Below are 16,405 nucleotides of genomic sequence, written 5' to 3'. Positions count from 1 at the left end.
TTTGTTTTCTTAGTAACTTGTATGTTTCCCTAACTATATTGTTTTGTTTTTTTTTTTTTTTTTTGTGATAAATTATCGTTTATTGTAATACCCAGTTTTTTTTTTTTTTTTTTTTTCCTTCTTAATTTCTACTCTTTCCATAATGTCTGTCTTTCACTTTTCTTTACTCTCATCACTGAATGTTTTTCACATTAAATTCCATTTCCCGTATTTTTTTTTTTTTTCTTCGTCGAGGCCTATAGCGCCTGTAGGCTCACTTGAAGAGTGTGTCGGAAGCGCTGTTCAGCTCCCGCCCATTAGTAGCCCATTATGTAGCTGGTGTGGCGAGTGGACGTGTTGTGTGTGCGCTCCTCCGTTTTTGGCTGTGGTTTTTATAGTTAGCGAGTGCTGTTTGTGCTTGGTGTCTGTATGTGGTGCTTTTGAGTGTTAGTGAAGTGAAAGTGTATACTGCAAGTGTTAGATTAGAGTGAAATAGTGGTTAGAATCAGTGTTTGTGAGTTAAAAGTATTTTGGTAGAGCGAGGAGACTAGGCTTGTAACCGTCAAGTTGACCTTGAAAGAGGATTAGTTGACCTCACTTAGGCCCCCCCCACCCCGCCGTCACCAAGTATTTTTATTTGTTTGTGAGTTAACAGATTGTAAATTAGTATGGCGGTAGCTACTGAGGTATATCAGAGTGTGATTGAGTGCGTGAAAGAGAGTGTTGAGGTGGGATTGGGAGAGTTTGTTGTGTGTGAGATGTGTGGGCATGACAGGAAGGTCGTTGACTTTTCTGAGTGTATGGTGTGTAGGCTCAAGAGCGAGAATTTAGTTCTTTCTCTTGAGCACCGAGAATTGCGAGAGGAAATCAGAAAGCTAAGTGAGGGGAAAAGTGCGAACGAAGTTCTCATCTTTGAGTTGAAGGAGGAGGTTAAGAGGCTTGGGGAGGCAGTGGAAAAAATTAGGCAGGAGATCAGTGTTAGGCCGAAGGTTGGACCTTCTGAGGGCGACAGGGTGGCTTGGCCCTCTGTCGGGAAGAGCAGAGTGGGGAAGAGGGAGCAGGCGAGCCAGACTGGGAAAGATAGTAGTCAGGATGGGCAGAGATGGCAGGTTGCGAGGGGAAGGAAAGCGGAGGCAGTTAGGGAGGATAGGACTAAACCTGTTGAGTGTGAAAATAGGTTCGGTTTGTTGGAGGGGTTAGAGAGTGGAGTGAATGAAGTGGTTGTGGTGAGTGAAAGGAGAAAGAAGGGGGTAGAGGAGAGGAGGAGGATGGTTGTGCCTAGCACACCTCAGGTGTGTGTGGTGGGTGACTCTCAGGTTAGGTATTTAGATAGCACTTTCTGTGGGAAAGACAGGGATAGGAGGACGAACGTGTGTATGCCTGGTGCAGGTGTGAAGGCAGTGAGTGAGGAGGTGCAGAAGAGGGTTGGGGGGATGGAGAGGGAGGGTGTAGTAGTTTTGCACGTAGGTGGGAACGATGTCAGAGCAGGTGGGTCGGAGGAGTTAGTGGCAAGATTTCGGGAAATGTTAGGCAAGATAAGGGAGAGTGGTAGGAGGTGTGTAGTGTCAGGAATCTTGCCTCGTGTGTATGTTAGCAGGAATGGTTGTCTAGAGCCATTGGTGTGAATGATCGGGTAAAAGGGATGTGTAAGGATGTGGGTGTCAGCTTTGTGGATGTATGGGATAGGTTCTATGGGCGAAGGGATTTGTATGCTAGGGATGGTGTGCATCTGAGTAGGAAGGGTGTGGATGTGCTGAGTGGATGTCTGGAGGGGAGTTGGGATGGAGTGTAGGGGGTGAGGTAGCAAATGCATTCCAGAAGAAAGATGCTAGACATAAATTAGATAGGATAAACAGAGATAGTGAAAAGATTAGGAAAGATTTCCAGGTGCAAATAGGAGAGAATAAGATTAGGATTCCAAATAAGGAGACAGCATCTAGGAAGGTAGCAGGACTTAAATGTTTTTATGTAAATGCCAGGAGTCTTAGGAACAAGAAGGACGAGTTATCTAGTTATATAGTTGAGGAGGACTTAGATGTTGTATGTGTCACAGAGGCATGGGTAAATGAGGAAAAGTTTAGGAAAATAGGAAAGAATATGAAGTAGATGGATACATTATGTATTTACACCAGAGAATTGGTAGGATAGGTGGAGGAGTAGTTATTTATGTAAAAAATCCTTCATTTCCAGTCAGGTTAATGGTATTAAGGTAGATAACAGAGTAGAGTCCTTATGGCTGGATGTTAGAGTAAACAAAAGTAAGGTTATTAGAGTAGGAGCTTTTATAGACCACCTAACCAGTCAGCAGATGTAGACAACCTTATGGTAGATGAGATAAATAGGGGTGTACTAGTCAGACAATTATCTTAGGGATTTTAATCTTAAGTCAGTAAACTGGGAGAGGATGGTAGGAGATGCTAGTGAAAATAAGTTTATGGAAAGTTTTCAGGATAACTATTTAGTGCAGATGGTAGATAAACCTACTAGGGGGAGGAAGGTTTTAGACATAGTACTAACAAATATTGAGCATTGTTTAAAGGAAGTTGAGGTAGGAGAGACTTTAGCAAACAGTGACCATCATATAATTAGATTTATCATTAATTCCAGTAGGGATAATATAGTGAATAAGACTAGAGTCCCAAACTATCAGAAAGGCAATTATGGTAGGTTACGTCAGTTATTAGGAGAGGTAAACTGGGAAGATAGTTTTGGAAATAAAACTGCACAGGAGATGTGGGATATTTTTAAGGTTGTAGTAAAGGGTATAGTGATGCAGTGTATCCCTTACAAAGATATAAGGCAGAGAAACAGGAAGCCATTATGGTGGACTCATGAGATAGGTAGCCAGATCAGAGAGAAGAAGAGGGCATACAGAGAGTTGCAGAAAAGTGGGAAGATGTAGATTTGATTAGGTACAGACAGGTCAGAGATGATTTGAGTAAGGTTATAAAAAAAGTAAAAGGCAGGCAGAGATAAAACTAGCTAGAGCTGGGAGTAAAGATCCCAAAAATTATATAGTTATTACAAGGTCAGTGATAAAAGAAATAAGGATAGGATTGGACCACTCAGAAAAGATGGTGTAGTAGTGGATCAAAATGAAGACATAGTAGAATTATTGAATGAACAATTTTCTTCAGTATTTACTAGGAAAGAATAGGAAATCCTGTTACAAACAGTGCGACGAGTAGTTTAAGAGCTTTAGAAAATATTGATATAAAACCGGGAATTATTAGGAAATTTATTCTTGAACTAGACGATAGGAAAGCTAGTGGTCCTGATGAGCTACATGCCAGAGTACTTAGGGAGGGTGTAGACAGTATTTCTGAAGCACTTAAGTTAATCTTTGAAAGATCACTTAGGTTTGCTGAGATACCTCAGGACTGGAAGTTAGCTAATGTTACTCCAATATTTAAAAAGGTAGGAAGGATGATGCGAATAATTATAGACCGATCAGTTTAACTAGTATAGTATGTAAGATACTAGAGAAAATCATTAAGGGTAGTATTTGGGAGCATTTAAATGAGAATAGATTAATTAGAGATACCCAACATGGCTTTAGATCAGGGAGGTCCTGTCTTACAAATTTGCTCGATATCTTAGAATATATTACCAAGGAGTTAGATGATGGAAATAGCATAGATGTTATATATCTAGATTTTAGCAAGGCGTTTGATAAGGTACCGCATAGGAGGCTAGTGTACAAATTGAGACTACATGGGATAGGGGTAGGTTAGTTGATTGGATTAGTGAATGGCTTTCTGATAGGAAACAGAGAGTAGTATTAAATGGGGCAATGTCTGAGTGGAAGGAAGTGGTTAGTGGGGTACCCCAAGGATCAGTGCTAGGACCTCTTCTTTTCTTGGTGTACATTAACGATTTAGATATAGGAATTAGTAGCAAAGTATCAAAGTTTGCAGATGATACTAAGATAGCATGTGCAGTACAGGGTGAAAAGGACAATTACAGAATACAACGAGACCTGGACAGGCTGATAGCATGGGCAGACAGGTGGCAGATGGAGTTTAATTCTAAAAAGTGTCAGGTTATGCATTTAGGTAAAGACAACACAAACTTTAACTATGAGATGGAGGGATGTTGGCTAGAGGCAGTAGAGGAAGGAAAGGATTTAGGAGTAGTGATAGACAGGACTATGAAATTTTCAAAGCAATGTTTAGAAGCAAGAAATAGGGCAAATAGGATCCTGGGTTTTATAAATAGAAATGTTAGTTATAAAAGTAAGGAAGTGGTGCGTAGCTTATATAATTCCTATGTTAGGCCCCATTTAGAGTATTGCATACAGGCCTGGTCACCCCACTATAGGCAGGATATCAACATGTTAGAAGCAGTTCAGAGAAGAGCAACTAGGATGATACCAGCATTAAAGCGCCTGGAGTATAGAGATAGATTAAAGGAATTAAACATGTTTTCATTTGAGAGGAGATGTATAAGAGGGATATGATAGAGTTATTTAAAATGTTCTCAGATACAAACTACATAGATGTGAGATCTTTCTTTACCTTAGAGGAGGGAAATAGGACTAGAAATCATGGCAGGAAGATTAGAAAGCAAGGCTGCAGGTTAGATATAAGAAAATATTTCTTTAGTCATAGGGTGGTAGACTTCTGGAATGCATTGCCAGAGACGGTTGTAAATAGCACTAGTTTGACAATGTTTAAAACAGATTAGATAAGCACTTAAATTTATTAGATTTATAATTATGTATAGCACTGCATGATAGTTTTTATAAGAAATTTACTATAGTTAAACAAGACATGATCCCCATGTATGGGGACCACAAATTGTAGAGGATTTCGCTGCAGGACTTAGCCCTGTTAATGGGCCAAATATTTAGAATTAGTATATAATGTATTGTGTACTTGTAAGTGTATCTTTAAGTACTGATGACGAGGTCGCTGTGCGACTGATACAGGATAACCTAGATGGGCCCTGGTGGCCCTTTGTTATCCTATTATTTATGTTATGTTATGTTATGTTATGTTAGTGGTACAGGCAATTTTATTTATAGTGATACCCATATTGGGGCCCATATCACCACTCAAGCTCATCTTGGGTGTAACCACCTAGAACCTGGGTATTATGGTGACATGTAGGTAACTTTAAACCACTCGACAAATGGCCAAGTGTTTAAGGCGGTACGTGGTGGGATTCGAACCTACGTGTGGACGTCTGCCCGACCCCACGCTCACCACCTTATTCTCTTCACCACCGCCTCCTTGCTCCACTCATGTATCTTGTTCAAGACTTTTTGTAGCATTTCATAATCCACGTCATTTTCCGTTCATTTCAGTAACTATGCATCATCTGCAAATAGGCATATATAACTAACCACTAACATACACTATGAACATTACTGGGGCCAGGAACTCCACTTATAAATCTACACCATTTTGATACTTCAGCTTTTATCACTGTTTTCATTTCTCTGTCTTTTAAGAAGCCTGTTATCCAATCCAGTACTTTTCCCTGCATACCTACTATGTTTTTATTTTTCCATAGCAATCTGATGCGGTAGTTGTCAAAAAGCCTTTTTTTAGGTCCAAATAGACACAGTCTGTTCATCCATCCATCTCCTGAATTATATCTATTGCTCTACTGTAGAAACTTAATAAGTTTTTGACTCAAGATTTTCCACTTTTGAAACCAAATTGTCCAGTTAATATATGTGACTCTTCTAGCTGTTCCATCCATCTGTCTTTAACAATTTTTTGCACTATTTTGGCAACCACGCTTCTTAGGAACACTGGTGTGTAGTTCAGTAATTCTTTATAGCTTCTTCCTTCCTTAAAAGAACATACTATGATGTTACGTAATATCTCTGCCAGCTGGTCATTACATTTCCTCAGTATCTAATTTGACACCCCATCTGGTCCTTAAACCTATTCACATCCAATGTTTTCATAATCTTGATTTCTTTGACTCCCACATGAATCTCTCTCATCTTCTTGTCCTTTTGTATGTGTGTGTGTGTGTGTGTGTGTGTGTGTGTGTGTGTGTGTGTGTGTGTGTGTATGGTCCTTAAACCTATTCACATCCAATGTTTTCATAATCTTGATTTCTTTGACTCCCACATGAATCTCTCTCATCTTCTTGTCCTTTTGTGTGTGTGTGTGTGTGTGTTTAAACTTAAGTAGGGGAAGCTTTGTTGCTGCCCTCTGTATTCTCTTTAGTTTCTTTATGTGTTTCTTTTTTCTTGGTGATCATACTGTAGCTGCATATTCTAATTTTGGGTGTATTAGATTCGTTAACATTTTTTTTTTTTTTTTTTTTTCTCATATATCATATCTTCGTCTATGTAAGTGAATGCCACCTTTATATTTCTCAAAAGTTCATAGGCATTTCCTGTAATTCTATTTATGTGCTTTTTTGGTGACAAGTTATCCACAATGGTTACTCCTATATCTTTTTTTTTTCAGAATTCTTCTTGATTTCTTCATTCCCCATTGAGTAAACTCCCTTCGGCTTTCTTTTGCTCATTCCAAAATTCTAATGCGCTGCACTTTTTTGTATTAATATCCATTTCCCACATGAGTGACCATTCCGCTATTTTATCCAAGTCTTGTTGTAGCGCCTCACAATCTTCTTTTCTATTCACCCTCCTCATTAATTTGGCATCATCTGCAAGCAAATTGATGTAATTGTGTATATTTTCTTGTATATCGGTCACATGTACTATAAACTTTATTAGTGCTAATACAGATCCGTGCAGAACTACAATTAAAACTCTTTTCTAGGCCGATTTTTATCTTTTATAATTGTTCTCATTTCTTTGTCTTTTAAAAAGCCAGTCATCCATTTCAGAAGTCCTTCCTTTAGTCCTCCATTTTGTTCAGGTTTCCACAGCAAACTTTTGTGTGGAACCTTTTCAAATGCCTTTTTTAGATCTAGGTATATGCAGTCCACCCAGGTAACCCTTTCTTGCACTACGTCAACCACTCTTGAGTGGAAACTTATAAAATTTGTGACACATGATCTTCCTCTTCTGAATCCATACTGTCTATCTGTTAGCATGCCTTTCTCCTCCAGATATTCCATCCATTTCTTCTTTATTATCCTTTCACATATTTTTGCTATTACACTGGTCGTTCCTGATTTCTTCCAGTCCTTCTTTCAGCCTGAATTCTTCTAATACAGGATCACTTTTACTGAGTGGACTCTTACATTCCAAGTTATCAAGTATCTCATGTTCTTTAGTAAATACTAAATCCATTCATGATGGTTCTTCATTTGCTCTATACCATGTGCTATCCTTAACCCATTGAGTTAAGATTTTGTTTACTGCTGGATTCAATGATATTTGTCACCAAGATGTTTCTCCTCCCTCAGTTGTTAAGTCTTCCAAAACTATTTTCTTGCAATTAAAGTCACCCATCACTGTTATGTTTTTACTCTTTTCAATTCGTCTCTGTAAACATTTTCTGGTATTATTGAGCATGTTCCCGTATTCTTCATTACCCAATGAGTTTGTTCTTGATGGAACATAAACAACGCCAAAGTTCATTTTTATTTTCTTGAATTCTTAATCGTGCCTGCATCACTTCACCACTCCCTTCTCCACAAATTATTTCATCCAACTGCGGCTCCTTCTCCTTTTTTTTTGTTTCTCTATTCTTTTTCCATATATTGTGTCTATTTTCCCCAATATCCAGTGCTTCAAGTCCTCCATACAATTTTGTTTCAGTTAATCCCACGATGCCAGGCTTGTTTTCTCTTAAATAATCATTCAACTCTATTTTTGCCGTTAAAATACTATTTATGTTTGTGTATGCGACTTTTAATACTCTTCCTCTTCTACAGTGATACTTATTTCTCTTGTTCTCCCTCCTTGTGTACTACTTCTTTAGGCTCATGTCTTTGATCTTCTATTAGTAGCTCATCCTTGTGTGTATTTACCTAGTTGTAGTTTTACAGGGCCTGGGCTTTATGCTCGTGTGGCTCCGTCTCCATATCTACACTTATCCAATCTTACTTTAAAAGTATGCACACTCGTTGCAGACACTACTTCTTCATTTAAACTGTTCCACGTCTCAATACATCTCTGCGGGAAACTATATTTTTTAACATCTCTCAGATATCTTCCTTTTCTCAGCTTTTTACTATGCAATCTTGTGCTTCGAATGTCATATTCTTCCCTCAGGATCAGTTTCTCACTATCCACTTGGTCCATTCCATTGATCAATTTATAAACTTGTATCAGATCTCCTCTCTCCCTTCTTTGTTCCAGGGTTGTAGATCCATAGCCTTTAGTCTCTCCTCATATGTCATCCCTTCAGATTCTGGAACCATTCTTGTAGCCATTTTTTGTAGTCTCTCCAACTTCCTTATGTGTTTCTTTTTATGAGGGGTCCACACTACTCATGCATATTCCAATCTGGGTCTTATTATAGTACTTATCAATTTCTTCATCATTTCTTTGTTCATGTAGTGAAATGCTACTCCAATATTCCTTAGCAAATTATATGTTTCTCTAAAAATTCTATCAATATGGCTTACCAGTTGATTGTTTTCTTCCATCATCACACCTAAGTCCTTTTCCTTTTTTACTTTTTCCATTTCTACTCCATCTCCCATATTACTATAGATTCCCACGGGTCGTCTTTCACTTTTTCCCATTTCCATGACATGGCTTTTGTTCACATTGAATCCATTTCCCACTTTTTACTCCATTCCCAGATCTTATTTAGGTCTTCTTGCAGTATTTCACAATCCTCTTTTTTTGCTTTATAACTCTGCATAGTTTCATATCATCTGCAAACAGATTTATGTAGCTGTTCACTCCTTCTGGCATGTCGTTAATATAAATGAGGAAAAGTATTGGTGCCAATACTGACCCTTGTGGCACTCCGCTTTCTACTGCTTTCCACTTGGACTTCATATCTTTGACTACCGTCCTTATTTCTCTGCCCATCAAATAATTTTTTATTCATCTCAATGTGCTTCCTTTTAAGCCACCCTTCTCCTCTAACTTCCATAGTAATCTTGCATGTGGCACTTTGTCAAATGCCTTTTCTAAATCCAAATAAATACAGTCAACCCATCCCTCTCTCTCTTGTACTCTGTCAGCTATTCTAGAATGAAACTCAATAAATTAGTTACACACGACCGTCTTTTTCTAAAACCAAATTGGCTATTTGATATTAATTTGTTGTCTTCAAGGAACTCGATCCATTGTTTATTATTCTTTCACACATCTTGCATATTACACTAGTTAGTGATACCGGTCTGTAATTTAAAGGTTCTTCCTTCCTTCCACTCTTATATATGGGAACCACCTCAGCTCTTTTCCATTCTACTGGTACTGTTCCATTTTCTATTGAACATTTTATGATGTTTATAGGACTTGCTTGCTTGTGTGTGTGTGTGTGTGTGTGTGTGTGTGTGTGTGTATATTTACCTAGTTGTATTTACTTAATTATATATTACAGGATTTGAGCGGGGCTCATAGTGACTTATCTCCGTATCTACATTTATCCACCTTTTCTATAGATTCGTGCTCACTTTCTGCTGCTACAGTCTTTTCACTCAATCCATTGCAGATGTCCACCTTTTTGTGTGAAAAACTAAACATTTTAATGTCCCTCAAACTCTGAATTTTCATGATCTTCGGAGTGTCCTCTTCTTTATTTCTGGCACCATCTTTGTAGTAGCTTGGTGATAACCTGCCTGTATGGTGACCACACCACTGCTGCATATTCTAGTCTAGGTTTTATCATAGTGGTTATGATCTTTTTCATCATACTCTTATCCTTATAGTTGCATGCCAACCTGATATTTGTTAATGTATGTTGAAGCAAATAGCTCATTTATGTGTCTTTCTGGAGTCAGGGTGTCTTGTATAATCACTCCCAGGTCTTTTTCTTCACTCCTTTTCATTATAATCTTTTCTCCCATTTTGTATTCCCATGTAGATTTTCTGTTACTTTTACCCATTTCCATTACATGGCATTTCCTGGTATTTCATTTTAATTTCCACTTTTGGCTCCTTTCCCAGATCTTGTCAATATCTTTCTGCAATTCTATAGTCTTCGATGTTCCTTATTACTCTCCAAAGTTTCGCATTCTCTGCAGACAAATTTATGTAGCAACTCAAACCCTCTTGTATATCATTAATATATACTAGGAACATAATTGGTGCCAGCACTGAACCCTATGGTACATCTCTAGTAACTGTGCTCCATCTTGATGAGGCGTCTCTGATCTTTGTCCTCGCTTCCCTTTCTGTTAAGTAGTCTGTCGTCCATTTTAAGATATTCCCCTGTATTCCTCCGATGTGTTCTTCTGTGTGGTACTCTATTGATAGCCTTTTTAATATCCATATACATCGTGTCAGCCCATTCATCTCTTTCTTGTACTTCATGTATTACTCTTGTATAAAAATTTAATAATTTTTTTTATTACAAGATCTTCCTCCTCTAAAACCGAATTGGGATTTATTTATTATTTAGTTTTCCTTCAGATATTTTAACCATTTTTCTTTAATTACAATTTCACATATCCCACAACACCAGTCACTGACACAGGTCTATAATTTATGGGCTCAGTCTTTTTTCCTCCTTTGTATATCGGGACTATATTTACTCTTTTCTCTTCTTTTGGTACCTTCCCTTCCATCAGTGTGTGTGTGTGTGTGTGTGTTTTAAGCTTTTGCTCTCTCACCATGACTATTTTCAAAGGTCATAAAGATGATTAGCAGAATTCTCAAGAGTGTTTTGCCTGTTCATAACATGGAAATCTTATTCTTCTATCAATAAAATCATAAATATTTTTAAAAACCTTTGTAACTTGAATTAGACCCATTAATAGCAGTGAAATGTTTAAGAATCATGCCCATTAAATATATGAATATAGAGAATGGTGTGGTGTGTTGTGGATGACTGGATGACTGGTTAGCTACTTGTTTGATTAACTGTTTGGCTGACTGATGGGTTGATTAGTTGGCTGGCTGACTTGCTGGTTGGCTGGTTGGGTAAGTAGCACACTGGCTGAATGCATAAGTGGATGATTGTCTGAATGTCTGTGTGACTGCTGGGTAGGGTGACTGAGTGATTCACTGACTGGCTGGATATTTTTTAATCAAATGGCTTGTTATTTGGATGGTTGATTAAATGACTGGATGGCTAATAGGATGATTAAATTGCCGGATGACTGACTCAATAGTGAATAAACTCCTGCCTCTTTACTGTTCCTCTATTTCCTTTCCAGATTGTCCAGAAGATCCACCTTCCGTCCCGCCGCCTGGAAGCAGCAACTGGGACGGATACACCAGACTCTTGGGAACCCAGGTGTGTCTGCTGGTTTCAGTGACACATTTCTCTAAATCACATCATTCCTTCATCCTTCCACATACCTCACATTTCCCAGGAGGAGAAAGTAGACACCTCCCAAAACAATAATTACTCCCAGTGAAGTCTAGTAGCACTGGTTCAGTTGGATGCTGTGAACTTATCATTAAAACCAGCAGTGACCTCATTATCCTTTGTGTTTTGCAACACAAGGAGGCAGTCACAGCCTGTCCTGTAAAGACAACTCTTCTCCTTCATACAAAATTACATGCACCTGTACACATGCATTCTTCACTCAAAGTTTTGAGTTAAAAAAAAAAAAAAAACTTGACTCCTATACAAGCCAGTTAGTGCCCTTTCTTTTTATACCTGTGTAGTGACTGGCACCTCAGTGGGCCTTTCTTTAATCCTATTTTTTTTGCCCTTGGTCAGTTCTCCATCTTACTTAAGGAAAAAAATTGTCCACTCTCCCTCTTGCATAAATTTTTTCATCCTTCCACATCACTCACCTCCACATCGTTCTCTTATCCCACCACATACATCACTCATTATCCACTCTCACTCATACACCATTCTTCCATTCATCCTTCCACACTGCTACATATTCCAGTACTTCCACATTATTCCCTCATCTCTTCATTTGTCTGCTCTCATTCCTACGTCACTCATTCATTCATCCTTCCACTCCACTCCACACCACTACATATTCCAGCACCTTCATATTATATTTGCTTCCCGCCACATACCTCACATTTTATCCACTTACTCCCACGTCATTCATTCATTCATCCTTACACACCCCTCTGTATTCTGATACCTCCACATCAATTTTTCATCCCTCCAATTTAAGGCTGCTTCCAGACGAACAATTTTCATTGGTCCGGCACATACCGTAAGGTTTAGCATTATTTTGACTCCTGTGGGGTGCATTCACAAGGCCAGAATGGTAGAGTTGCTGCTCCGACAGCCACACCCTGCCGTACTGCCAGCAAGACCACAACAGCAGCAATGTTTCACTGATTGTGTATTGTCATGGCTGCCTTCACACATCTGGTGTTTCCCACGTGGCAAGGAGTATTTCTTGATAAATTCATGTTTTCTCAGCAAATTTGTAGTAAAAGTCAGTGTTTCCTTAATGTAAGTTTTATTCAACAAGGAATCTCATATCTAGAAACAAATACAAACAGTAGCATGTATCACCATACAATAAATAACAAACAAAATAGTAGTACGTATACAATATCTTAAACAATATCACCCTCACCAATACACCAAACTCTTCAGTATACTGACTAACTTAGTACTGTTGACAGACAGACTGCCATCTGGCAGGAAAGTAGCGTGAGGTCGATTCTGATACGAGTTGAAACTTGAGGCAACCTAACCCTTCAAGCCACATGATTCATAATACTATACGAATTCAGATGAAACAATACAACGAAACAACCATTCACTCACCACAAAAATACTTTAGTTTCCTCCCAAAATGACCCAATTAATTTTCTCAGCAAAATATGGAAGAAAATACAGATATTTAAAGTTTCCTTTTTTCTGAGCCTTTGTAGTAATATAATGAAGGATTTTTTTTTTTTTTTTTTTTTTTTTTTTTTTTTTACTAAATTCATGAGTTTTATGAAGTCCTCCATCATTGAGAGACAATGGTGCACTAACAAATATGACAAGGAGGTATCAAAGCAGATGTTGAAGGGAATAGACTGCGGCATACACCACACTGTCACCGTTGATGTCCAGGTGCCATGCGGCTGCTGTGCTGCATGTGCCGCACCGGCGGAAGTCATTCGTGTGAAAGCATCCTAAGACTTCCCACATTCATCTTTTTACACTACTTCATATTCCACTTCTTGTTCATCATTCTTTCAACTGTCCACTCTAAAACTCCCAATATTCGACTCGCTCTTGTCACCGCGTCTTTTTCTCCTGAAGGTCAATCTCACGTGTCCCATGAACTACACCTTCGGGGACCTGAACTCCTCCATCAGTTTGACCTGCAAGAGGGACAGGAACTGGACGTACGTAGACCCGGATATTCTCATCTGCAGGATAGGTAAGTCAACTGTCCTCAGGTGTAAATTGTTAGTTTTTTTTTTTTTTTTTTCTGGACACAGGTAGATTCTCTTGTTTATTTGATAGTAAACGTTGATAATTCTCATTTTTTAACATGTAGTGGTGAGTATCTGGTTTTATTACGTAAATTTTTGCTTTATTTTGTTTGTTTTTAGTGAACAAATTATATAAAGTGGTTGGTGGAAGGGAAGGTGAAATAGAAGGGTTTGCTTGTGGTGGATTTGGAAGAAAACAGGATGTGGGTGTGAGGGGGAAGTGTTTGAAGTAGATTCTTCACACACACACACACACACACACACACACACACACACACACACACACACACACACACACACACACACACACTTGATTTGATACTCAGTGCCCTGGCAGTCATCTTTCGAGGAGGTTAAGTGGCATGCATGAAGGAGTGAGAGGAGCAGGTGTTTGTCTTCCCTTGGTGATATTGGCTAAGGAAATCAAGGCAAAGTTCATTCCGTCTCTTGTCTTGAAGGTAGTGGAGAAGCGTGAGTGAATGGTGGTAGGAATGGTTTCTGTCGTGCCTTAATGGTGTGTGATGCTTGTTTTTTATTCTTGTTTGTTTGTTTATTTTATTTATTTTCATGTGGTGGTGGTGGTGGTGGTAGTTAGTGTTGCAGGAGAGAAAGAGAGTGGGTATAAGGGTGAATTTAGTGAAATATGAGTGAATTCTGGGTTTATGATAAAAAAGTGATAAGAAAATGGCTGAGAGAGAGAGAGAGAGAGAGAGAGAGAGAGAGAGAGAGCACATTGTAATTGTATAAAGAAAAATGGCTGAGAGAGAGAGAAAGCACATTGTAATTGTATACCCAAAAGCAAAGCAATAACAGATTTTTTGTCACTTGTATAAGTTATTCTCTTGTTTTATGTCTAATTACGTCCTTATTCAGTCACTCCTCTGTTCATGTATACTACTCCTCTCCTCTCCACTTATCCACATAACACAAACTCTTCTATTCATATCTGCTTCCCATTGGCTCAGATCCAATCCATCTCTCCTCATAACCCAAGAATCCACATTATCTTCACTGTTAATTGCATCCACCTAACCCTAACCTAGCTTATCATCTTTCATCCACTTAACCCAAACAAATCCCTTGTCTTCTTGGAGCTTACATTGTTACATCCTTATCTAAAATACTCTCCTCCTCCCCTTCAGAGTGCCCTGAGGAGCCCCCAAGTGTCCTCGCCAACACCACATTAGAGGACGCAGTTCCCCCTTACTGGCTGACCTCCAACGTGACCTACAGGTGTGAGGAGGGCTTTGGGTTTCCCTGGGGCGGCACTGTCATTACCCTCACCTGTGAAGAAGCGGGGTGGACAGACCTTCCAGCAAAACTTGAGTGTCTGCCAGGTAAGGAGTGAGTGGATAGTTGCTGGTAGATAATTGTTGATGGATATGGACAAATAAATACAGCTAAGTAACACAGGTAGGTAGATAAAGGTAGTTAAATATGTGGGGTTAAATACGGACAGGTAAGTACAAATAGATAGATAATGGTAGGTAGATATGTATGTAGGGTTGAATAAGAGAAGTAATAGTTGCAGTAGTAGTAGTTGTGTAGTAGTAGTAGTAGTTTTTGTAGTAGCAGTGACATTTCACAATATAATTACGAACTTTTCTCAAAGGAATTGACGCCTTCAGGAAGCTTCTTTTCCTGGTGCATTGTTCTTATCCTGAGCACCTTTACATAAGAACAAGAGCAGCAGCAGCAGTATTAACAGTAGCAGTAGCAGTTGCAGCAGTGGCAGAACACCAAACCTTCATAACAAACCAACAGAATACGAAATCTTCCCTGCTAATCATGTCTAAGCTTCAATTTCTGCTATTCCTACCACAGCTTGCAGTCCGCCGCCTCAACCAAAGGGACTGGTGAAGTACAACCACACGGGGCCGACTCTCTGGGAGACAGTGGTGAAGTACTATTGTCCCTTTGGCTTCCATGTGGAGGAGAAAGGGGAAGGTGATGGTCCAGTGGTCCTCTACAGCAGCTGCGAGGGTGGCAACTGGTCCCTCACTGCCATTCCCAAGTGTCATTGTAAGTGATTTCATTAGTGGTTGTCTCTCTCCTTAATGTTCATGAGCAGGAAGAGGAAGGGAGGGAAGTGGATATATATTCTCTCTCTCTCTCTCTCTCTCTCTCTCTCTCTCTCTCTCTCTCTCTCTCTCTCTCTCTCTCTCTCTCTCTCTCTCTCTCTCTCTCTCTCTCTCCACATGAATGATAAAAACTAACATTTTCCCGCAAAGTTATGGTGAAAGTGTTGTTTTTGTGTCTCGCTTTACTTAATTTTCAATGTCGTTGGTGTTAATAATTCCTTCAGGGACAGGGAGTCTTTGAGTAATTAACGTTTTTTTTTTCATTTTTCATTAATTTCTGTGTTTCTTATTTCAGGATTGAAGTTTCTTGTAATGTTCTTGTTTTACAGTATTTTATTGATTTTTTCCAGGTATTCAAGGTTTAAGTAATCATATTCATGCAATCCATCTATATGGTAATCTCTTCATTCATTCATTCATTCATTTCTTGCAACCTCATCACTTCAACATTTTCTAATAGCACTTGCAGTTTGTCCATTACAAGTTCCATGTTTCTTGTGAAAATAATAAACTTTTTTTGCAATATACTAAAGAGAGTAGATATAAAAATATTGATATTCCAGTATTACAATTTATACTCCAATTGTCTTCCAGGTACTTATGCATTTCTTTGCCTTTTTCTTCCATATTTTCTTCCCATATTATGCCCTATTGTATAAGGGTAAGAACTCTCTCTAATGGATGAGAATGAATGGGAGTGAATGAGAGACCGTACACTATACATTTTATATTTTATTAAACTGTTATGTCATATTTTGAAATGTTGTGTATAATTTTGTCCTTCCATTAAATTATTTAAAAAAAAAGTTTCTATCTTTGACCTTCCTTGAACTTGTGAGCAAAGGCAAGGTAAGGTAAGGTAAGATTAGATAAGGTAAGGTATACCGATGTATGGTATCGGCATTAGCTGTGTCTGCCCACTTAC

General features: G+C 38.7%; 1 protein-coding gene across 1 annotated transcript in view; it reads left to right on the top strand.

Moving 5' to 3' along the window:
* LOC123508315 overlaps positions 1-16,189 on the top strand; it is an 80,373-nt gene extending 64,184 nt beyond the window's left edge. Inside the window, exons 28-31 of the mRNA XM_045261920.1 lie at positions 11,200-11,279; positions 13,224-13,344; positions 14,542-14,736; positions 15,224-16,189. Coding sequence (XP_045117855.1) covers positions 11,200-11,279; positions 13,224-13,344; positions 14,542-14,736; positions 15,224-15,429 — 602 coding nt within the window. The 3' untranslated portion in view covers positions 15,430-16,189. The remainder of the gene's footprint in view (positions 1-11,199; positions 11,280-13,223; positions 13,345-14,541; positions 14,737-15,223) is intronic.
* The last annotated feature ends 216 nt before the right edge of the window (positions 16,190-16,405 follow it).

Source organism: Portunus trituberculatus, chromosome 24, assembly GCF_017591435.1.
Source record: "Portunus trituberculatus isolate SZX2019 chromosome 24, ASM1759143v1, whole genome shotgun sequence".
Lineage (NCBI taxonomy): Eukaryota > Metazoa > Arthropoda > Malacostraca > Decapoda > Portunidae > Portunus > Portunus trituberculatus.
This window is presented reverse-complemented; position numbering and strand designations above follow the sequence as displayed.